This window comes from Giraffa tippelskirchi, chromosome X (assembly GCF_054371585.1).
Source record: "Giraffa tippelskirchi isolate mGirTip1 chromosome X, T2T-mGirTip1v1.2.pri, whole genome shotgun sequence".
NCBI lineage: Eukaryota > Metazoa > Chordata > Mammalia > Artiodactyla > Giraffidae > Giraffa > Giraffa tippelskirchi.
This window is the reverse complement of record NC_137289.1, coordinates 43,687,975-43,712,454: the sequence shown is the minus strand read 5'-3', so window position 1 is coordinate 43,712,454 and position 24,480 is coordinate 43,687,975. Positions and strand designations below refer to the sequence as shown.

Genomic DNA, 24,480 nt, shown 5'->3' with positions numbered 1-24,480 from the left:
AAACCTAGCACAGAAGCATAGAATGGGTGTTCAAGATTATGGACCTGAGGTATTTTTCTTTTCTCCCTTTGAATCTGGAGCACCCTCATGATTACAATTTCCTACTCACTTGACTTACATCATGGTTGACATTTTAAATACTGACACTAGACCTTACATTAGTTTAGATGGGTACTATTCCATACAGTGGAGAAGGCAATGGCAGCCCACTGCAGTACTCTTGCCTGGAAAATCCCATGGATGGAGAAGCCTGGTAGGCTGCAGTCCATGGGGTCGCGAAGAGTCGGACACGACTGAGCAACTTCACTTTCACTTTTCACTTTCATGCATTGGAGAAGGAAATGGCAACCCACTCCAGTGTTCTTGCTGGAGAATCCCAGGGACGGGAGAGCCTGGTGGGCTGCCGTCTATGGGGTTGCACAGAGTCGGACACGACTGAAGCGACTTAGCAGCAGCAGCAGCAGCAGCATGCTTACAGGCTTTTCCTGAGGTGACCACACCATATCAGTGTTTTAAGTGCAAACAGAAATGGAATAGTCAACACTTGGCAAGAGGTGAGATAAAAGATCTGTATTAATAGACGCTTTCTACTTAACTGTAAGCCCTGCAGAAACTGACTTGTAAAATAAATAACAAACATATTGTTACTTATTGTAAAATAAGTAACAAACATACTTGCTTTTAAGGATTGAATGTTATATTAAATGCATGCATCTTGCATGTTTTCTTCCACTTTCCTCCTTTTGTAGTCTAGGCAGCTTTGCAGTATTTGCTTTAACAAGTTCCCTTGTTTTAGAAAATGAGGAGAGTTTCTAAAGACAGTCAAATGAAATAAAGATTATTAGAGAACATAAAGGGTAGTTTCTTTCCAAATAGCTGTGCAGTGATAATATAAATTCTCTCTCTACTTAAAAAGCATGATCAATTTCCTGATTTCATGTGATACCTAGAATATCACCAAGCACATTGATGCTCTCAGAAACTGCTTGTTATTTGGTAGATTGACATGGCGCTGTGCTAGAGATTGTATGGAATACTCCCCTTTGTCTCTGTCCATAATCCTTACTACTTAGCTTCTGACACTCAAGGCTTTTCATCATCCTCCTTATCTGTCTGACCTTTCTCCCATAACTATCTGGCACCAGTCTTCCATTCTAGCCAAAGTGAACTTCTCCTTGAAACATATTATATTAATTCCTGGCTCCAAGGCTTTTTTGGTTTCTCTTTCATGGAATGCTGTGATCTTTCCCCTCTTCAAACCCTATCCCTTTTACCCACCTCTGCTACAAGGATTTTGCAGTTGTTCCAGTACACAGTAGTCTGTCTTTTGTCTGCAATCTTGGAACATTTAGTGCCTGTGTTATTCATTTGATTCTTAATCATATACAGGCAATTCCCAACTGGCAAATGTGTTGTTATGTTTCAATACCTCATTTGTACACCAGCTGTTGAGTGCATAAAGAATTGCATGCATAGAAACAGTATTTTAAAGAGTGTACAGGTTTCTAGGGCAATGCACTAAAGTCTATTTGGCTCACTGATACTTGGATTGAAACAAACATTTATAATAATAAATTTTGCAAAAATGATTTTCAGGGTCAAGCAGGATTCTAGGAAGATATCTCCCCTGCCATAGTTCTAAGAATATCTTTCTTTGGATTCCTCCTCCTTCTCAACTGGACCTCATTCCTTGGTTACCTGGGGAGGTCTTTCATAACTGATGATTGAGTGAGAATACTTGAGCTCTGGGGATGTGCTTGTATTTGCAAGGGGATGAGTAGAAGAAGGCGAGGCTGTGGAGGTCTCTGTAGTCAGTGTTCCCAATGGGTCTGAGGTGGATAGGGACTTCTTGTTTTCCTTTTCCTTTTTTCCTGACACCACCTTAGTATAATCTTTTATTTCTTCATGCTTGCATTATTGTTGATCCTTCTGTCTACTGCAAAATAATTCATCTTCCTTTTTATAGTCTCACTTTATTCTGCAATTTATTGCAAATCACAAATTGATTATTCCCCAAACCAACAATTTCATAATCTCCCTCTTTTGCTCTTTGAAGATTCTCCATTGCTCACAGCAGTTGTTTGAAATCTTGGCTAAACATCAGAGTTACTCAGAGGACTGTTTTGAAAAATCACAAATATTTGAAACTCACTGTGGCCCTACCAAGTCATAATCTTGGATAGGGGTTCTGTATTTTAAAATAAGTCTCTGCAGGTGATTCTGATGCCCAGCCAGGGTAGAGAACCACTGACATGTAGGATAAAATTTAAAAATCTTAGCTTGACTGTTGGGACCAGCCCAACAACGAACTGACCTGAGGGAGTGGTGCTGCAGAAGAATAAGAAAAAATAAGACTCAGAAATAAAGTGGTGATCAAGGGGCTGATGCCATTCACAGGCGAAAGCCCAGATCCTAATCTTTGCATGCTTTTTATTGTTAACATCTACTTCCTTGTACTTCCTTGTGCTCTAGAGTTATCCGTTCTTTACAATCCCAGATCGGGGATAAAGATATACATGCACAGTCCTCAATGTCAAACCTTCAGGCCTTTCATGACTTTGTTTAGCCCTTTAGCTAGTGACACCCTTTCTCAGCAACTCTCTCGAGGCTGTGGTTATGGGAACAGTCACTAATGGTTTTCCATCCGTCACATCAGTACTTCAACATCTTGTTTTCAAGATGTCTTTCCACGATGTACTTTTTACTGCCCCCAGCCCTTCGCCTGGGGGTGATTGAGAAAGTCATTCTTATTTTTCAAAGAAGCCCTGTTAATTATAGTACAGGCTTGTGCATAGCATATTCCCTACACTTGACTTTCAAAACTCTCCATGTTCATGAGAGTTGTGTTCTAATCCCAGTTCTGACAATAGTTAACCTTGGTTATATCACTTCTCCTCTCTGGGCCTCAATTTTTTTCATTTGTAAAATGAGGGATTAGTACTTTCCTACTTAATGTTTCCATTCTAGATTTGGGGTGATTCTAGGCTTATTTCTACCTTTATATTATAGCTAGTGGTATATTTTAGTCTTATTTAATGAAAGCTGATTTAGGAGGCCATTTAAATTAAACAAATGTGTAAACGATTATTTTCAAGGCAAACATATACCGGTGACATCCCTTTCATCTTTTAGACAGAATTTCATTTCCCTGTGTTACAGACTGTAGGGACAGATTTCTGCTGACTGTTGTGTAGCTTGTTTTTCTGCACTCGACTTTTGTGTCCTTATATCTTCCCTTGCACAAGTGATACGTTTGTACAATTGATGTAAAATTCAATTTTAAGATAAATATAACAAATATGGAAAAATGCTAAAGAGAAAATTGAATATTCTATTAGTTAAATGAATTTTATATAGCAACTGTGGGTGTAGTCATTAAACCTGAACCTGTATTACGGGGCTGCTGATGTTTTAAAGAGAAGCCAGTACTATCACTTATGAGTCTAAATTAGCTGAAAGCAGTGATCATTTTATTAAAGAAAATTTAAATGTCAACACTATAACAATCTTTTTTAGTCTAGAGCAGTGAATGACCTTAAAGTGAAAGTGAAGTCGCTCAGTAGTGTCCGACTCTTTGCGATCCCATGGACTGTAGCCCACGAGGCTCCTCCACCCATGGAATTTTCCAGGCAAGAGTACTGGAGTGGGGTGCCATTTCCTTCTCCAGAGGATCTTCCCCACCCAGGGATCGAACCCGGGTCTCCCGAATTGCGGGTAGATGCTTTTACCATCTGAGCCACGAGGGACCTTAGAGTATGGCTAAATAAGTGAGAAAATAATCTGTTTACTGACTCAAAGAGTCTCCTTATTGTAGATTTGGTTGGATACCAGAGCATATTTCTACCTTCTCTCTTCTAGAACAATTATTGTGAATCAAAATATCTTGATGCTGTTGTCCAGGTAGCAGATATGAAACTTATACGGATTTCTTCAATGTGAACTTTGACAATCTCTATAAAACCTATTTGGGAATGACATTTTTATGAAAATCTCATCTTGTATGAAATGTACCACATTTTGCTGTCTGTAATACTACCACTATTCATTACTCTTTCTCTGATGTTTGTTCATTCATATTATTAGGGAGTTATATGATATTTGGATTGAGTCAAACTGAGATGGGAAAATGCTTCCATCCAATAATATATTCATTCAAAACGAAAAGATTCGAAAAATCCTATGGGGTTAATATGGCACTGTCAGGATGACACTGAAACTGGAGTCTTTATAATGTTATGTGTAAGTTGAACTAATGGAGAAGGATTTGATTTTAGGGAAAGAGGATTCTAGGCGTTTGTGGAGCATTTTATATATTCCACTCATGAGTTTAAAAAGATTGTGTGACTTACAGGGTAATTTGATTCAAAGTTCAAATGGCTTAAGTTCTTTTGGGCAAATAAAGCCACAGACAGGATTTAAAGCCATGCTATAGTTTTCCTGTATAGCACTGTGGTTCAGAACAAGCCTAACAACAGTTACATACCAAATCTTAGACTGACCAAATCAAGGGGACAGGGCAAAATGGGTGCTTGAATCCTGGGTTAAAGGTTGCTATTGCACTAACTGAATGCTAAACTTGACTTTGTGCAATTAATTACAAATAGGTTTGAAAGGAAAATGCTATTTTAGTAGGAATACCACATTCAAATGAATGGTCACTAGCCTTGGTGCCGCTGTTTTAATTCTCCGGATAGCTGAGCTTTTGAAGGAGGAAGTGTAGTGTAGTGGCAAGGATCTTGGCCTTAGAAGCTGTCCCAGCTTGTTAACATATTAATTTTCTGCCCTCAAGTAAGTCATATAATCTCCTCAGCCTGTTTTCTTCTTCTTCTTTTTTTGTTTGCTATGCTGCCCATAGCCTGTGGGATTTTAGTTCTCCAACCAGGGATTGAGTCTAGGCCCTTAGCAGTGAGAGCATGGAGTCCTAACCACTGGACCACTAGGAAACCCCTGTTTTCTTCTTTAAAAGTGAGGTTAATCTCTACTGACCTGTAAGGGTGAAGGTATGGTACCTAGCGTATATCAGACACTTAATAAATGTTTGTTCGTGTGTTATCTTATTTACTGAGAGTCTCATATGTGCCAAGTACTGGGCCAAGAGCTTTTATGTGGAAATACTCTGTAAACTTTAAAGTATTATTCAATTTAAAGGTGTTATTTATTTATTTTACATTTTAAAATTTTTGGGCTGTGCTGCACAGATTGCTAGATCTCAGTTCCCCAACTAGGGATGAACCCAGATCACGGCAGTGAAAGCCCAGAATCCTAAGCACTAGGCCACCAGGGAACTCCCTTAAAGGTGTTATTATTAATCTACATGGTTTACCCATTCAGCCATCCGTGTCATGAAACATTAAATAAATATTTCTCAACTGTAGCTATAGGTCCACGTGAGCCTTGAGAAATTGTCTCTTTTTTTCCTAATCCTTATGTGATTCTAAGATAGAACTTGACATGACTTTTGGTCACTCTGAGGACAGGAAAAGTTTAAAGTCGCTGTGAGTTGTGTTTGAGTGCCGCAAGGCAGAGCACACCTTAATGTGAAAGCATTTACTTCATTGTAAAAGATACCGGCTCTTCATTTTCTCCTCTCTGGAAGTTTTGCTTTTCTATATGGGAAGTCATCCGTTTTGTTGGGTCCCTGTAGGCTGGATAGTGGTTGTTTCAAAGCTGATGAGGGAGAAGGGTTGGAGATTCAAACAATCTTCTGTGGTGTCTTGTAAGATGTTCTGATAGTGCACTCCCTTTTACAGTTGACCCTTGAACAACACGGGTTTGAACTATGTGAGTCTATTTTGTTGACTGGAAAAAAAAAAGCATAACTTAAAAGTTGAGAATTATATTTAATTTTTCAGACTTTCTGAGGACTTAAGTCCTGAAGACAGCCTCTCAGATAGCTCTGTGGGACTGCTCCAAAGAGGTAAGGGAGGAGCCAGGATATATAGAAAAACCAGGTAGTCAGAACTTCAAAAGATAACTATTAGTCTGAGAGAACCGCACATCTCAAGTTAATGAACTTAGTGCTTTTCTATGTGTCCCTGCATGCTCTGTCGCTTCAGTTGTGTCTGACTCTGTGTGACCCCATGGACTGTAGCCCGCCAGGCTCGTCTGTCCATGGGATTCTCCAGGCAAGAGTACTGTAGTGGGTTGCCATTCCTTTCTTCAGGGGATCTTCCCAACCCAGGGATCAAAACCATGAGTCTCTGCATTAGCAGGCTGGTTCTTTACTAGCGCCACCTGGGAAGCCCATTTCTGTGTGTGGAAAGATGCAAGAGTCAGGATTCATTGAAATCATTCCTTTGATATGCACCGTAACTATCTAGGGCCAGTATCCTGTGCTTTTTCTATCCTGGATTCCCTCAGGGTATACTGGCGGGGGCTACAGTAGCTGATGGCTTGGTGACAGCAACATCCTTTGTTTACTAATATGGCTAGCAACATTCTTGGTTCACACCTTATACCCGGATTTGTTTTAATAGTAAATACTATAGTCTACACCATCTCTGGTTGATTGAATCCACAGACCCGGAACTGCAGATACAAAGGAACCATGGATACTGAAGAACCATGTACAGGGAGGGATGGCTATAAATTACATGCAGATATTCAACTGCAGGGAGGGTCAGCACCCCAACCCTCATGTTTTTAAAGGGTCAACTGTATTGTAACAAGAAAAAAGTTTACAGAAATTTGTACAGATTTTAAATGTAAATTACAGGAGAAACAACAGAGGAAAAATTAAGAAAAGGGAATACATAAAAAATACAAGGAACAAAATTAACGACTATATCTGCAGGAGATGTTACAGCCAATGGCTGCTGAGAGGCATAAAGAACAAATGCTTAAAATAGGATTGTCAAGAAATGATACTCAATTGATTATTGGGCTTTACTCTGATTTTTACCTTTGGAGATGCCAATCATTTCAAAGAAAATTAGAAGCAGATTTTTGGAGACCTGAGGCAGGACTAATACTAAGCAGAATGATAAAGGAGTGGTTAATCTTTGGTATCCAACTGTTTCCTCTATGCACCCTTCTCGACTCCCCCTCTTTCTGCTAGTTTCTCTGTTGTGTTTTAGTAGTTAAGTCATGTCTGACTCTTTTAGACCTCATGGACTGTAGCCTACCAGGGATTTCCCAGGCAAGATTACTGGAGTGGGTTGCCATTTCCTTCTCCAGGGGACCTTCTCTATCCAGGGTTCAAACCTGCGTCTCCTGCATTGGCAGGCAGATTCTTTACCACTGAGCCACCTGGGAAACCCTAGTTTCTCTAGGTCCTTCCAAATGCTTAGCTTGTGCTTATTTCTGAAGATACCTTGACCTAAGTAAGCTTTCATCTACTGATAGAACATCCAACCTTTAGAGCTTTCCATCCCAGATTGTTAGGAGAGATACTTTAGAGTAGGTTGTACCTGTTTCTCATCTTTCAAATAATGCCATATAAATGCTCTTCACACAAGTGCATAAGAACATGCCTGACTGCTCTTGGCAAGGCAGAAGTGAGTGGTGGCATGAAGCGAGATCTTAATTCCCTGCCCAGGAATTGAACCTGGGTAGCCTGAATGAAAACCAGGAATCCTAGCCACCAGACCAGCAAGGGCTAGAGGCTAGAAGCTATTTTTCCCTGGCTCTCCCCAGTGAAAAATGCATTTCTCACAGAAGTAAAAATTGTAAATGCAGGTACAAAGTTTATTATTAGAGACATAGCACAACAACAAGTGGGAGAGCACACAGAGAAGCAGTTTGTTTAGTTAAGATGAAAGTAAGGCAGAGATGCATACCTGGGGAGAAAGAGTGTGGGTGTCCCCCTAGTGAGGAGGAGCACACTAAAGAGGTGGTTAAGTCACTTTTATAGGACAGTTCTTCCGGTCTTTGTCTTCCTTCTGGCCAATTGTCCTGCTTTGCACCCCCTGGCTAATTTGTTTCAGGATCTTTTCCCTAGGTGTGCAGGCACTTTTCAGCCAAGATGGATCTTGATATAAAGGCATCTGGAAGAAGCAAGACTCATTAGGGTCTGGCATCGTCCACTGACTTTTGACCCCCCAAGGAGCCTTTCTGTACATGTGCAATGTTTCCCTTGCCCCAAGGAAGAAAAATATATGGCCTCTTGATCTTTTACTCGCAGTTTAGCCCTTCTCTGTTCCTACCATGCCTATTATCTTAACGTATCCACAGGAGACAAAGTCTGGCTAATTTACCCTGTATCTGTTGTTACTTACATTTTGGAGGGCAAACAGGAGGCTGATTGTAAATGCCTAACCTGGAGCCCACCTATCTCCTGTTTCAGGAAATGCAAACAGAAGGCTAGTGGTAAGTGCCCAGCCTGAAGCCCACTTTTTTCCTGCCACAAGATATGTAAGCAGGTGGCCAGTTGTAAATGCTTAGCCTGGGGCCCATTTGTCTTCTATGTCATGACTGCAAAGTAAAGTTTGAGTGCCTTCTACTACTACAGTAATCTTGGTTCCTGACTTTGGTATCTCCTATCAATGTCCATTGCCCTTGTTTTCTCTCTCACTTTTCAAGAAAATAAATGCAACTAATTATTTAGCTCTTACATATAGTCTTACATAAGTGTCATCTTACATATAGGGATGATGCTATTGCTGTATGTTTCCCTGAAACTAAAATAACTTAGTAAAATCGTTTATTTAAATGATTTCCCCTTAAGCTACTTTATGCTGAGAGTATTTTATTTTTGCATAAATGAACTTACTATAAATCTGTTTAACAGGAACTTTTCTCTTTTCCAGGAAACAAATCCTAAAATGTCTGCATTCTTTGATCTTTGTAATGGTTTTATAAGTGCATTATTATTATAGTGTTGTTTTTCAGGGCTACCATTTTTTAAAAATATTCTGAAATATAATGAGGTAAGAATATAGATTATGCTCTTGAGACACATTGTTGTAATTCAGCTTTTTCCATTGTCTTTATTTTTTTCTGTATTTTCTAATACAGATGACATTATAATCCTTAGAAAGATAGGTATAAGCACTAAAGAAGAAAAGAACTGGACACGCAAAAAGAAAAAAAATAGCTCATTTTCAAGACAGCAATCAAATGTTCATAAGCATCACCAGCAGAGAGGTAAGTTATACAAAAAAATCATACATGGTAAAGAGTCTGAAATATTTCTAAGTAACTAGATAAGCAAATTCACAAACTTGGAATGTGTTTTAAAATTGCATTATGTTGCTAGTCTAATCTTTCTTGGAAATGCATGCCTATAGGATGGTAAAACTTTATGCCATGACAAATGAAAAAACATTATATGAATTATTTCCTTAAGGGAGAGCAGGATAAGAATGAGAAATGTCTTGTACTTGTTCACAAGCCTGTCTGGATGGTCCAATTTTACTTTAAGGAGGCAATACAGGAGGGTTAAGAGCATGGTTAACAACCTGAGCATCATGGTATCTACATTTTGAGAAAATAAATGCTATGGGCAAAGAGAGTGCAGAACAAAGACAGCCCTTTGTATCCATAATTATGTTGGTCAGTGCGATGTAAACATTTCAATAGGAACATGTTAGGCATTGCCATAGTAGAGAAGTCTTTGCAACCATTAAGGATCTCCATAGTCTAGTGCACAGGTTGGAATCATCTTGACATTGTGCATACTCTGAGCCCCTTCCAGCTGCCTACCCAGCTTCATTATAGTTTTGTTTAATCTTTCAGTGGCTTAGCAGGTTCTGACAAAAGGAGGGATGGTGGTTATTATAGGGGCAAAGCTACTAAGAATGGTGGGAGGGCACAATCTCATGTTTCCAACTAAACATAAAATAGATCTTTGTGAGCCTTTTGGAGATCTATCTTCTTTGATCGTTCTTTAAGCTGTCTTTACACCCAAATCAAAGCAATGATTGAGGCAAATATTCACAGGATTAATACAAAACAGACAGTTTTGTTCCATCTCTCTTTTTTTCTGTTAGAATATCCTTTTTTTTTAAAAAAAAGATTTATTTATCGATTTTTGGCTGTTCTGGGTCTTTGTTGGTGTGCTTGGGCTTTCTCTAGTTGTGGCAAGTGAAGGCAACTCTCTAGTTGTGGTGCCTGGGCATCTCATCGCTGTAGCTTCTCATTGTTGTGGAGTGTGGGCTCTAGGACACACAGGTTTAAGTAGTTGCCACATGTGGGCTCAGTAGTTATGGCACACAGGCTTAGTTGCCTGGCAGGGTGTGGAATCTTCCCAAACCAAGGATTGAACCCATATCCCCTGCATTGGCAGGCAGATTCTTAACCACTGGACCACCAGAGAAATCCTCTGTTAAAGTATTCTTTCAATTAATTTCAAATAACATGTCCCAACTTTGGTGGTATATGAAACCAAACTTGAGGTACTGTATACATAGAAGACTGCTGTATTAAGATACACATAGAAACAGTATGGTAAAAACTGTTCTAGAGTTCACTGAGACTCTCAGATGATATCAGACTAATGAAATATCAAAAGCTTTGCATATATGGGTGTATAGCTTTAAGACAATAAGATCACAGGTAATACTTTCTGAAAGATATGTGGAATTTACTGACTGAAAATACAGAAAATAATTCTTTTTTGAAGGACATTCAAGAAACAATGTTGAAGAAAGAAATGACAAAAAAACAAACAACGTTGAGAAAAGAAATGATGAAAAACCAAACCAAGAACCTTTTGGATTGAAGTTTGGACAAAGCCCTTTAAACAAGCAACCTTTAATGAAGCAGGTAAATAAATATTAAGCATTAACCAATATAAAGGCCCTAAATTTAATATATTCCTTAATATTAAGAATTATTTTAAATTCTACTAAGAGTGGGGATTGTTTCTTAATATTCCCCCATGCTGCCTTGAACATGATTTAAATTCAATGTTTGCTAATTGATTTTTCCTCTGTAACTGTTTCATTTCATTCAAAAATGTTTGTTATTTTCAATCACTGCTAGAAATTTTGAATTTATAAAATGCCAAGATCGATGATTGGTTTCATTATTTGTCTTATATAATCATTCTCATTTTTGTCCTCATATAATAAGAGTCTTTGATCTAAAGTTTTAGTATAAAAACAATGTTAGTAGACATGTAAATGAATTGTAAAAACTAGAAGTTGGATGACATAGTGCATGACATAAACTTTAGAACCAACAGATAGGACTTACTGTAGCTGTACATCTTATGGTAGCAAATTCATCATCACTAAACTTGTATAGATGAGCCAGTCACTGGACAGAAATTTGAGAGGTGTTCATATCCAGATTTCATAAGTTAACACTGATGCTATGGTTTCAACTTGGCCTATAAAGTGTTATGTGGTCATTTAGTTAAAAATGGTGGTCCTGGGAGCTTAAAACATTTTTGCTAAATTATATAAATGCAAATTTTGGGGTAGGAGAACATGTTGCATTTTCAAATATTTAGAGGATTGATTTAGCAAGTATTAAATGTCTTTAAAATTTATTTATTTTTAATTGAAGGATAATTGCTTTACAATATTATGTTGGTTTCTGCCATACATCAACATGAATCAGCCATAGGTATACATATGTCCTCTCCCTCTTGAACCTCCTTCTCACCTTCCACCCCATCCCACCCTTCTAAGTTGTCACAGAGCACTAGTTTAAGCTCCCTGAGTCATAGAGCAAATTCCCACTGGCTATTTTACATATGGCAGTGTATATGTTTCCATGCTACTCTCTCCATGTGTCCTACCCTCGCCATCCCCGTGTCCACAAGTCTGTTCTGTATGTCTACATCTCCTTTGCTGTCCTGCAAATAGGTTCATCAGTATCATCCTTCTAGATTCCATATATATGTGTTAATATACAATATTTGTTTTTCTTTTTCTGACTTACTTAACTCTGTATAATAGGCTCTAGGTTCATCCACCTGATTAGAACGGACTCAAATTTGTTCTTTTTTATGGCTGAGTAATATTCCATTGTATATATTTATCCATTCATCTGTTGATGGACAGCTAAGTTGCTTCCATGCCCTGAAATTGAAAGTTGCTCAGTTCTGTCCAACTCTTTGCAACCCCATGGATTATAAAGTCCATGGAATTCTCTAGGCCAGAATACTGGAATGGGTAGCCAGTCTTTCCCTTCTCTAGGGGATCTTCCCAACCCAGGGACTGAACCCAGATCTCCCGCATTGCAGGCAGATTCTTTACCAGCTGAACCACAAGGGAAATCTCCATGCCCTAGCTATTGTAAATAGTGCTTCAGTGAACATTGGGGTACATGTGTCTTTTTCAGTTATGGTTTTCACCTCACACTGGTCAGAATGACAATCACCAAAAAATCTACAAACAGTAAATTCTGGAGAAGGTGTGGAGAAAAGAGAACCCTCTTACACTGTTTGTGTGAATGTAAATTGATACAGCTACTATGGAGAAGAGTATGAAAGTGAAAGTGAAAGTTGCTCAGTCGTGTCTGACTCTTAGCAACCCTGTGGACCCTGTGGAGAATTCCAGTCCATGGAATTCTCCAGGCCAGAATACTGGAGTGGGTAGCCATTCCCTTCTCCAGGGGATCTTCCCCACCCAGGAATCGAACTGAGCTCTCCTGCATTCCAGGCAGATTCTTTACCAACTGAGCTATCAGGGAAGTCTGGAGAAGAGTATGGAGATTCCTTAAAAAACTAGGAATAAAACTACCATATGACATAGCAATCCCTCTACTGGGCATGTACCCTGAGCAACTATTAATTAAATGTCTATTCTAGGCACTGTACAAGGTATCAGAATAGCCCTGCTTCAAACATTATATGTGGTGGTAGGAAAGAAAGATAAGAAAGAAATTTAACGCCAGGCAGTTAGCAGTACATGTTCTAATAGAGTATAAGTTATATATTGTGGGGATGCAACAATCCATTCTAATTAGGCAGACTTGTGGAAGTTTGATGGAGGAGATGACATTTAATCTATCAGGTAAGAAGGATTTTGATAAAGTTTGGAAAGAAGGACATGAGCTTATACTCTGAAATGCATAAATGAACTAAGAATATTGTAAAATAGTATTTTCAAATTGAAGGCATCTATTTCTCATACTTTTGAGACTGTCATTATAACAAGACTCACTGGAAAAAAGTACTTTGCAATGAAGAACTATATTAAAATTTAAGCATAATTATTCCATTAATAAATTGAGTAACAATTACAGTTTTCAATCATACTTTGAAATCCCAATAAGCCAGTTTTGTATTTCACAAGATTTAATCTTAATATTGGTAAAACACAATTGTATTTATTCAGCACAATTCTTTTTGATAGTTTCTGTTGTTTATAAGGAAAGTTTCTGTCGTTTTTGCTTGTTTCTGTTGTTTTCTAAAGGTAGAAATCTGTGCTATCCAATTTGATGAAATTATAATTTTTATATAAATATTTGTAAAAAGACTACAAATTCCTTTGGAAAGGTACTTGGGGGCATATGGGTCTTTAGGAGATAGATCTCTATCCTTCCTGCTGACCCACTGTGTTCCCAATACTAGTCACTTAGAAAAGAAAAGCGGTGCATGTGCATTCCACCCAATCTTCTTATTTATGTTTTATAGTAGAAAATCTGGAGAGTGACTATGACTTTATGCTTTAGCAAAACAACAGATTAATCATATTTTTTTATTTTACTGAAGTTTTATTGAATATTATTCTTTATGCCAATACCTCTTCTGCCTTTTAACAATTGTTTTCAGGTTCTGGTAGTTATACTAAAAAGTCACAATATCAGATATAGGGCATGTTTTTGTTTGCCCATCAGTATTTGCTAGTGAAAAGCTTTATTTCTTAGCATGGTCTATACAACTTTGTCCACTTATATTTTTGTAGTATCATAGAAATTTGTCAAAGGTTTCATTATCTCCATTTGACTGATTCACTCCATTGCATTTTTTATTTTAAAAAGTGAAAAGGTAGAAAGACTGAGTTGTTGCCAGGTCAATTTACTAAACAGTATTAAGTCTATCTTCTGTTTTCTTTATAACTACCTATCCCTTCACTTGCCTTTCTCGCTAGAATTAAGTGTTAGTTTATATGGAAGAGAGAGTTTATTACAAGTTATTTTTTAACTGAAGTATAGCTGGTTTACAATACTCTGTTAGTTGGTAGTTTCTTTTTAATGATCCTGAACAGATGGAGAATAGATACTACGATTTTGAACACTATCCTATGCTGAAAAGTCTGTTCTTTACATCTGTGTCTCTTTTGCTCTCTTGCATATAAGGTCATCATTACCATCTTTCTAAATTCCATATATATGCATTAATATACTGCATTGGTGTTTCCTCCTCTGAATTACTTCAGTTCAGTTCAGTCGCTCAGTCATGTCTGACTCTTTGCGACCCCATGAACGACAGCACGCCAGGCTTCCCTGTCAATCACCAACTCCCGGAGTCTACCCAAACCAATGTCCATTGAGTTGATGATGGCATCCAGCCATCTCATCCTCTGTCGTCCCCTTCTCCTCCTGCCCCCAATCCTTCCCAGCATTAGGGTCTTTTTCAATGAGTCAACACTTCGCATGAGGTAGCCAAAGTATTGGAGTTTCAGCTTCAACATCAGTTCTTCCAATGAACACCCAGGACTGATCTCCTTTAGGATGGACTGGTTGGATCTTCTTGCAGTCCAAGGGACTCTCAAGAGTCTTCTCCAACACCATAGTTCAAAAGCATCAATTCTTTGGCGCTCAGCTTTCTTCACCATCCAACTCTCACATCCATACATGACTACTGGAAAAACCATAGCCTTGACTAGACGGATCTTTGTTGGCAGAGTAATGTCTTTGCTTTTCAACATGCTATCTAGGTTGGTCATTACCTTCCTTCAAAGGAGTAAGCATCTTTTAATTTCATGGTTGCAATCACCATCAGCAGTGATTTTGGAGCCCCCCAAAATTAAGTCTGACACTGTTTCCACTGTTTCCCCATCTATTTGCCATGAAGTGATGGGACCAGTTGCCACAATCTTCGTTTTCTGAATGTTGAGCTTTAAGCCAACTTTTTCACTCTCCTCTTTCACTTTCATCAAGAGGCTCTTTAGTTCTTCTTCACTTTCTGCCATAAGGGTGGTGTCATCTGCATATGTGAGGTTATTGATATTTCTCCTGGCAATCTTGATTCCAGCTTGTGTTTCTTCCGCCCAGCGTTTCTCATGATGTACTCTGCATATAAGTTAAATAAGCAGGGTGACAATATACAGCCTTGACATACTCCTTTTCCTATTTGGAACCAGTCTGTTGTTCCATGTCCAGTTCTAACTGTTGCTTCCTGACCTGCATACAGGTTTCTCAAGAGACAGGTCAGATGGTCTGGTATTCCCATCTCTTTCAGAATTTTCCACAGTTTATTGTGATCCACACAGTCAAAGGCTTTGGCATAGTCAATAAAGCAGAAATAGATGTTTTTCTGAAACTCTCTTACTTTTTCGATGATGCAGTGGATGTTGGCAATTTGATCTCTGGTTCCTCTGCCTTTTCTAAATCCAGCTTGAACATCTGGAAGTTCACGGTTCACATATTGTTGAAGCCTAGCTTGGTGAATTTTGAGCATTACTTTAGCAGCGTGTGAGATGAGTGCTATTGTGTGGTAGTTTGAGCATTCTTTGGCATTGCCTTTCTTTGGGATTGGAATGAAAACTGACCTTTTCCAGTCCTGTGGCCACTGCAGAGTTTTCCAGATTTGCTGGCATATTGAGTGCAGCACTTTCACAGCATCATCTTTCAGGATTTGAAATAGCTCAGCCGGAATTCCATCACCTCCACTAGCTTTGTTCGTAGTGATGCTTTCTAAGGCCCATTTGACTTCACATTCCAGGATGTCTGGCTCTAGGTGAGTGATCACACCATTGTGGTTATCTGGGTCATGAAGATATTTTTTGTACAGTTCTTCTGTGTATTCTTGCCACCTCTTCTTAATATCTTCTGCTTCTGTTAGGTCCATACCATTTCTGTCCTTTATTGTGCCCATCTTTGCATGAAATGTTCCCTTGGTATCTTTAATTTTCTTGAAGACATCTCTAGTCTTTCCCATTCTATTGTTTTCCTCTATTTCTTTGCATTGATTGCTGAGGAAGGCTTTCTTATCTCTCCTTGCTATTCTTTGGAACTCTGCATTCAGATGGGAATATCTTTTCTTTTCTCCTTTGCTTTTCACTTCTCTTTTTTCCCAGCTATTTGTAAGTCCTCCTCAGACAGCCATTTTGCTTTTTTGCATTTCTGTTCCATGGGGATGGTCTTGATCCCTGTCTCCTGTACAATGTCACGAACCTCCATCCATAGTTCATCAGGCACTCTGTGTATCAGATCTAGTCCCTTCAATCTATTTCTCACTTCCACTGTATACTCATAAGGGATTTGATTTAGGTCATACCTGAATGGTCTAGTAGTTTTCACTACTTTATTCAATTTCAGTCTGAATTTGGCTATAAGGAGTTCATGATCTGAGCCACAGTCCACTCCTGGTCTTGTTTTTTCTGACTGTATAGAGCTTCTCCATCTTTGGCTGCAAAGAATATAATCAATCTGATTTCGGTGTGGACCATCTGGTTATGTCCATGTGTAGAGTCTTCTCTTATGTTGTTGGAAGAGGGTGTTTGCTATGACCAGTGCGTTCTCTTGGCAAAACTCTATTAGCCTTTGCCCTGCTTCATTCTGTACTCCAAGGCCAAATTTGCCTGTTACGCCAGGTGTTTCCTGACTTCCTACTTTTGCATTCCAGTCCCCTATAATGAAAAGGGCATCTTTTTTGGGTGTTAGTTCTAAAAGGTCTTGTAGGTCTTCATAGAACCATTCAAGTTCAGCTTCTTCAGCGTTACTGGTCAGGGCATAGACTTGGATTACCGTAATATTGAATGATTTGCCTTGGAAACGAACAGAGATCCTTCTGTCGTTTTTGAGGTTGCATGCAAGTACTGCATTTTGGACTCTTTTGTTGACAATGATGGCTACTCCATTTCTTCTAAGGGATTCCTGCCCACAGTAGTAGATATAATGGTTATCTGAGTTAAATTCACCCATTCCAGTCCATTTTAGTTTGCTGATTCTTAGAATGTTGACGTTCACTCTTGCCATCTCCTGTTTGACCAGTTCCAATTTGCCTTGATTCATGGACCTAACATTCCAGGTTCCTATGCAATATTGCTCTTTACAGCATCGGACTTTGCTTCCATCACCAGTCACATCCATAGCTGGGTATTGTTTTTGCCTTGGCTCCATCCCATCGTTCTTTCTGGAGTTATTTCTCCACTGATCTCCAGTAGAATATTGGGCACCTACTGACCTGGGGAGTTCATGTTTTAGTGTCCTATCTTTTTGCCTTTTCATACTTTTCATGGGGTTCTCAAGGCAAGAATACTAAAGTGGTTTGCCATGCCCTTCTCCAGTGGACCACATTCTGTCAGACCTCTCCACCGTGACCCGTCCATCTTGGGAGGCCCCACATGGCATGTCTTAGTTTCTAAGATAGACAAAGCTGTGGTCTGTGTGATTAGATTGGCTAGTTTTCTGTGATTATAGTTTCAGTGTGTCTGCCATCTGATGCTCTCTCGCAATACCTACGGTCTTACTTGGGTTTCTCTTACCTTGGACGTGGGGTATCTCTTCACAGCTGCTCCAGCAAAGTGCAGCCACTGCTCCTTACCTTGGACAAGGGGTATCTACTCACGGTGGTTCCTCCTGACTTACTTAACTCTGTGTAATAGGCTCCGATTTCATCCACCTCGTTAGAACTGACTCAAATGTGTTTTTTTACAGCTGAGTAATATACCATTCTGTATATTTACCACAACTTCCTTATCCATTCATCTGCCAGTGGACATCCAGGTTGCTTCTATGTGCTGGCTATTGTAAACAGTGCTGTGATGAACATTGGGGTACATGTATCTCTTTCAATTTTTATTTCCTCGATGTGTATGCCTAGCAGTGGGATTGCTGGGTTGCATGGCAGTCCTATTTCCATTTTTTTAAGGAATCTACACACTGTTCTCCATAGTGGCTGTACTAGTTTGCATTCCCACCAATAGTGTAAGAGGGTTTCTTTCTCTGCATCCTCTGCAGCATTTATTGTTTGTAGACTTTTTGAAGGCAGCCATTCTGACTGGTGTGAGATGATACCTCACTGTGGTTTTGATTTGATTTTCTCTGATAATAAGTGATGTTGAGCATCTTCATGTGTTTGTTAGCTATCTGTATGTCTTCTTTGGAGAAATGTCTGTTTAGTTCTTTGGCCCACTTTTTGATTGGGTTGTTTATTTTTCTGGTATTGAGCTGTATGTGTTGCTTGTATATTTTGGAAATTAATTCTTTGTCAGTTGTTTCATTTGCTATTCTGAATGTTGCCTTTTCACCTTGCTTATAGTTTCCTTCATTGTGCAAAAGCTTTTAAGTTTAATTAGGTCCCATTTGTTTATTTTTGCTTTTATTTCCATTACTCTGGGAGGTGGGTCATATAGGATCTTGCTATGATTTATGTCAGAGAGTGTTCTGCCTATGTTTTCCTCTAGGAGTTTTATAGTTTCTGGTCTTATATTTAGATTCTTATTCCATTTTGAGTTTATTTTTGTGTATGGTGTTAGAAAGTGTTCTAGTTTCATTCTTTTACAGGTGATTGACCAGTTTTCCCAGCACCATTTGTTAAAGAGATTGTCTTTTCTCCATTGTATATTTTTGCCTCCTTTGTCAAAGATAAGGTATCCATAGGTGCGTGGATTTATTTTGGGTTTTCTATTTTGTTCCACTGCTCTATATTTCTGTCTTTGTGCCAGTACCATACTATCTTGATTACTGTAGCTTTGTAGTATAGTCTGAAGTGAGGCAGGTTGACACTGCCAGTTACATTCTTCTTTCTCAAAATTGCTTTGTCTATTCGAGACTTTTTGTGTTTCCATACAAATTGTGAAATTATTTGTTGTAGTTCTTTGAAAAATACTTTTGGTAGCTTGATAAGGATTGCATTGAATCTATAGATGGCTTTGGTTAGTATACTCATTTTCACTATATTGATTCTTCCAATCTAAGAACATGGTGTATTTCTCCATCTATTTGTGCCATCTTTAATTTCTTTCATGGTGTTTTATAGTTTTCTATATATAAGTCTTTTGTTTCTTTAGGCAGATTTATTCCTAAGTATTTTATTCTTTTCATTGCAATGGTGAATGGAATTGTTTCCTTTATTTCTTTTTCTGTTTTCTCATTGTTAGTGTATAGGAATACAAGGGATTTCTGTGTGTTAATTTTATATCCAACTTTAATATATTCATTAATTAGCTCTAGTAACTTTCTGGTGGTGTCTTTAGGGTTTTCTATGTAGAGGATCATGTCATGTGCAAACAGTGAGAGTTTTACTTCTTCTTTTCCAGTCTGAATTCCTTTTATTTCTTTTTCTTCTCTGATTGCTGTGGCTAAGACTTCCAAAACTATGTTGAATAGTAGTGGTGAGAGTGAGCACCCTTTTCTTGTTCCCTGATTTTAGAGGAAATGCTTTCAATTTTTGGCCATTGAGGTTAATGTTTGCTGGGGATTCACTGTATATGGCTTTTATTATGTTGAGGAATGTTCCTTCTATGCCTGCTTTCTGGAGAGTTTTTTTTTTATCATAATTGGATATTGAATTTTGTCAAAGGCTTTCTCTGCATCTATTGAGATAACCATATGGTTTTTAACCTTTCAATTTGTTAATACAGTGTATCACATTGTTTGATTTGCAAATATTGAAGAATCCTTGCATTCCTGGGATAAAGCCCACTTGGTCATGATGTATCCTTTTAACATGTTGTTGGATTCTGTTTGATAGAATTTTGTTGAGGAGTTTTACATCTATGTTTATCAGTGTTATTGGCCTTTCGTTTTCTTTTTTTGTGGCATCTTTTTCTGGTTTTGGTATTAGGCTGATGGTGGCCTCATAAAATGAGTTTGGAAGTTTTCCTTCCTCTGCAATTTTCTGGAAAAGTTTGAGTAGGCTAGGTATTAGCTCTTCTGTAAATTTTTGGTAGAATTCACCTGTGAAGCCATCTGCCTGGGCTTTCATTTGTTGGAAGATTTTTTATTAGCTTCTATTTCCCTACTTGTGATGGCTCTGTTAAGATTTTCTATTTCTTCCTGGTTCAGTTTTAGAAAGTTATACTTTTCTAAGAATTTGTCCATTTCTTCCACGTTGTCCATTTTATTGGCATATAATTGCTTATAGTATGCTGTTACGGTCTTTTGTATATCTGTGTGGTCTGTTGTGATTTCTCCATTTTCATTTCTAATTTTATTGATTTGATTCTTCTGCCTTTTTTTCTTGATGAGTCTGGCTAATGGTTTGTCTATTTGATTTATCTTCTCAAAGAACCAGCTTTTAGGTTTGTTGATTTTTGCTATAGTCTCCTTTATTTCTGTTCTCACTTATTTCTGCTCTGATTTTTATGATTTCTTTCCTTCTAATAACTTTGGGGTTCTTCTTTTCTTTTTCTAGTTGCTTTAGGTGTAAAGTTAGGTTGTTTATTTGATGTTTCTCTTGTTTCTTGAGGTAGACTTTTATTGCTATGAATCTCCCTCTTAGCACTGCTTTTACCGAATCCCATAGGTTTTGGGTTGTCATGTTTTCATTTTCATTTACTTCTATGCATATTTTGACTTCCTTTTTGATTTCGTCCATGATCTGTTGGTTATTTAGAAGTGTGTTGTTTAGCCTCCATATGTTTGTATTTTTAATAGGTTTTTTCTGTATTTGATATCTGCTGCTGCTGCTGCTAAGTCACTTCAGTCGTGTGTGACTCTGTGCGACCCTATAGATGGCAGCCCACCAGGCTCCACCATCCCTAGGATTCTCCAGGCAAGAATACTGGAGTGGGGTGCCATTGCCTTCTCTGATTTGATATCTAACCTTACCATATTGTGATCAGAGAGATGCTTGAAATGATTTCAATTTTTTTAAAATTTACTAAGGCTAGATTTATTGCTGAGGATGTGATCTATCCTAGAGAATGTTCCATGTGCACTTGAGAAAAAAGGTGAAATCAAATCCATTGTTTTAGGGTGAAATGTCCTATAAATATCAATTAGGTCTAACTGGCACATTATTTCATTTAAAGCTTGTGTTTCCTTGCTAATTTTCTGTTTGGTTGATCTGTCCATAGGTGTGAGTGGGGTGTTAAAGTCCCCCACTGTTATTGTGTTACTGTTAATTTCCCCTTTCATACGTGTTAGCATTTGCTTTATGTATTGAGGTGCTCCCATGTTGGGTGCATATGTATTTATAATTGTAATATCTTCTTCGTGGACTGATCCTTTGATCATTATGTAGTGTCCTTCTTTGTCTCTTATCACAGTCTTTATTTCAAAGTCTATTTTATCTGATATGACTATTGCTTCCCCTGCTTTCTTTTGGTCTCTATTTGCACGTAATATCTTTTTCCAGTCCTTCACTTTCTGTTTGTATGTGTCCCTAGGTTTGAGGTGGGTTTCTTGTAGACAGCATATATAGGGGTCTTGTTTTTGTATCCATTCAGCCAGTCTTTGTCTTTTGGTTGGAGCATTTATCCCATTTACATTTAAGGTAATTATTGACAAGTATGATCCCATTATCATTTATTTGTTGTTTTGGGTGCGTTTTTATCAACCTTGTCTGTGTTTCCTGTCTAGAGATGATACTTTAGCATTTGTTGAAGAGCTCTGGTTTGGTGGTGTTGAATTCTCTGTTATCTGTAAAGCTTTTGATTTCTTCTTCATATCTGAATGAGATCCTTGCTGGGTAGAGTAATCTTGGTTATAGGTTTTTCTCTTCCATCACTTTAATTATGTCCTGCCATTCCCTTCTGGCCTGAAGAGTTTCTATTGAAAGAATAGCTGTTATCCTTATGGGGATCCCCTTGTGTGTTATTTGTTGCTTTTCCCTTGCTGCTTTTAATATTTGCTCTTTTTGTTTGATCTTGTTAGTTTGATTAATATGTGTCTTGGGGTGTTTCACCTTGGGTTTATCCTTTTTGGGACTCTGGATTTCTTGGACTTGGGTGGCTGTTTCTTTTCCCATTTTGGGGAAGTTTTTGACTATTATCTCCTCAAGTATTTGTTCGTGGCCTGTTTTTTTTTTTTTGGTCTTCTTCTGGGACTCCTATGATTTGAATGTTGGGGCATTTAACGTTGTCCCAGAGGTCTCTGAGGTTGCCCTCATTTCTTTTAATTCTTTTTTCTTTTTTCCTCTCTGCTTCATTTATTTCCACCATTCTATCTTCCATCACACTTATCCTGTCTTCTGCCTCAGTTATTCTACTGTTGGTTCCCTCCAGAGTGCTTTTCATCTCAGTTATTGCATTGTTCATTATTGATTGACTTTTCTTTATTTCTTCTAGGTCCTTGTTAAACATTTCTTGCATTTTTTCAATCCCAGTGTCTAGTCTATTTATCTGTAACTCCATTTTGTTTTCAAGATTTTGGATCATCTTTACTACCATTATTCTGAATTCTTTCTCAGGTAGACTTCCTATCTCCTCCTCTTTTGTTTGGTTTGGTGAGTTTTTATCATGTTCCTTGAGCAGCTGAATATTTCTCTGACTTTTAATTTCCTTTAGATTGTTGTGTTTGGGGTGCCCTTTCTGCAAGCTGGAAGGTCGTGCTTCCTCTTAATTGTGGAGTCTATTCCTTGTGGGTGAGGTTGGACTAGTGGCTTGTCACGGTTTCCTGGTCGGGGTAGTGTGTGTCTGTGTTCTGATTGGTGGAGCTGGATCTCTTCTCTCTGGAGTGCAGTGAAGTGCCTGGCAGTGAGTTTTGGGGTGTCTATGGGTTTGGCATGGCTTTGAGCAGCCCATCTTTTAATGTTCAAGATTATGTTCCTGTTTTGCTGGAGAATTGGTGTGGTATGTCTTGCACTGGAACTTGTTGGCTCCTGGTTGGATCTTGGCTTCAATGTAGGTATGGAGACCTTTGGGTGAACTCTAATCTATTAAAGTTCCCTGGAGCCAGAAGTTCTCTGATGTTCTAAAGTTTTGGAGTTAAGCCTCCTGCCTCTGGCTTTTGGTCCTTCTCTTAAAGTAGCCTCAAGTCTTCTCCATCCATACAGCACAGATGATAAAACCCCTAGGTTAATGGCGAAACAATTCTCCACAATCCTGAACACCCAGAGAGATTTACAGAGTTTTGTAGACAAGAGAAGAAGGAGGAAGGAGATAGAGGTGACCTGGAGGAGAAAAGGGAGAGTCAAATCAGGAGAGAGCAATCAAGCCAGTAATCAAATGCGTCCTTTTGAAGAGATTGGGCTGCCTTTCTGGGTGCCTGGTGTCCTCCGCCAGCATTCAGAAGTTGTTCTGTGGAAGTTGCTCAACATCCAAATGATCTTTGGATGAATTTGTGGGGGATAAAGTCGTCTCCCCATCCTATTCCTCCTCCATCTTGGGACAGCTCCCAAAATATCTTTATGATTTAATGAGCTCAATGGAGTATTTGTTTCATTCATTTTTCAAAATTGCGGTTCTTTGCAGGACAAGTGCAATGACAAGCCTAAGGCCCAAGCAGAGATGAATCAAAGCCAATCAGAGGGGTATCAACATCAATTGGAAGGATCTCAACGACAATCAGAAGAAAATCGACCCTATTCAGAGAGATCTCGAGGCCAAGCAAAGAGATCTCGTGGTCAAGAAGAGAGATCTCATGGCCGTACAGAAAGATCTCGTAGCCAATCAGGGAGATATCATGATCAAAGAGAGAGGCCTTGTGAGCGAATAGAGAGATCTCATTACTATACAGAAAGATATTATGGCCAGTCAGAGAGATCTCATTACCACTCTGAGAGATTCCATGTTCATGCAAAGAGATCTAATGTCTTACTAAATATACCTCATGGCCAAATAGGGAGATTTTATGGTCAGTCAGAGAGACCTCATGACCAATCAGAGAGATATTACAGATACTCACCAGTAGAAGCTGAGTCTGAATTTGACAGGTAAAAACATAATGAATACTTAACTATTAATGTATTGAGTGATGCGGAAAAGTAAAGGGATGCTTTATATATGTATATTTTAGTGGCTTAATATGTATTTTTGAAACAGACATTGAATGGGGACAAAGATATTAATACAATAGAGGTGATATATACATGACATCAGTATTATTTCAACTTGCTGATGCCCTTTAGCTATCATCCAGTTTCCCAATTACCCTAATTAAGTTGCTCTGTTTAGGTCAGCTTTTCTGGAAGAGCCCAGGTGTACTCAGTCTTTCCTACTGAGCCTTCCCCACAATAAGAATATATTGACTTAGTGTCCCATTCCCTTTAAACTTTCCAACCTGCTAGGCCAGCTGATCTAACAACAAACTATGCTACACTGATAATATATAATCTCTGATAATGAATTTCTGTTTCCATCCTTCACCTCCTTTCTAAAGAGTCTTCATAGACTCCTCAGAAGACAAATAATAAGTGTATCTTTGGGCAGCTGAACTTTTCTGCTTTCCACAAATCAGACCATAGGAGAGGATGCTAGTTTATGCTTAGATGCAACCCTAACCTAAATGTACTTTAAATATTGCATATATTCA

General features: G+C 38.5%; 1 protein-coding gene across 1 annotated transcript in view; it reads left to right on the top strand.

Annotated features, from left to right (window-relative positions):
• Nucleotides 1-24,480, top strand: part of LUZP4 (leucine zipper protein 4) — a 45,059-nt gene that overhangs the window by 5,796 nt on the left and 14,783 nt on the right. The window contains exons 2-4 of the mRNA XM_081564146.1: nucleotides 8,956-9,084; nucleotides 10,562-10,704; nucleotides 23,421-23,881. Of these exons, the coding sequence (XP_081420272.1) occupies nucleotides 8,956-9,084; nucleotides 10,562-10,704; nucleotides 23,421-23,881 (733 nt within the window). The remainder of the gene's footprint in view (nucleotides 1-8,955; nucleotides 9,085-10,561; nucleotides 10,705-23,420; nucleotides 23,882-24,480) is intronic.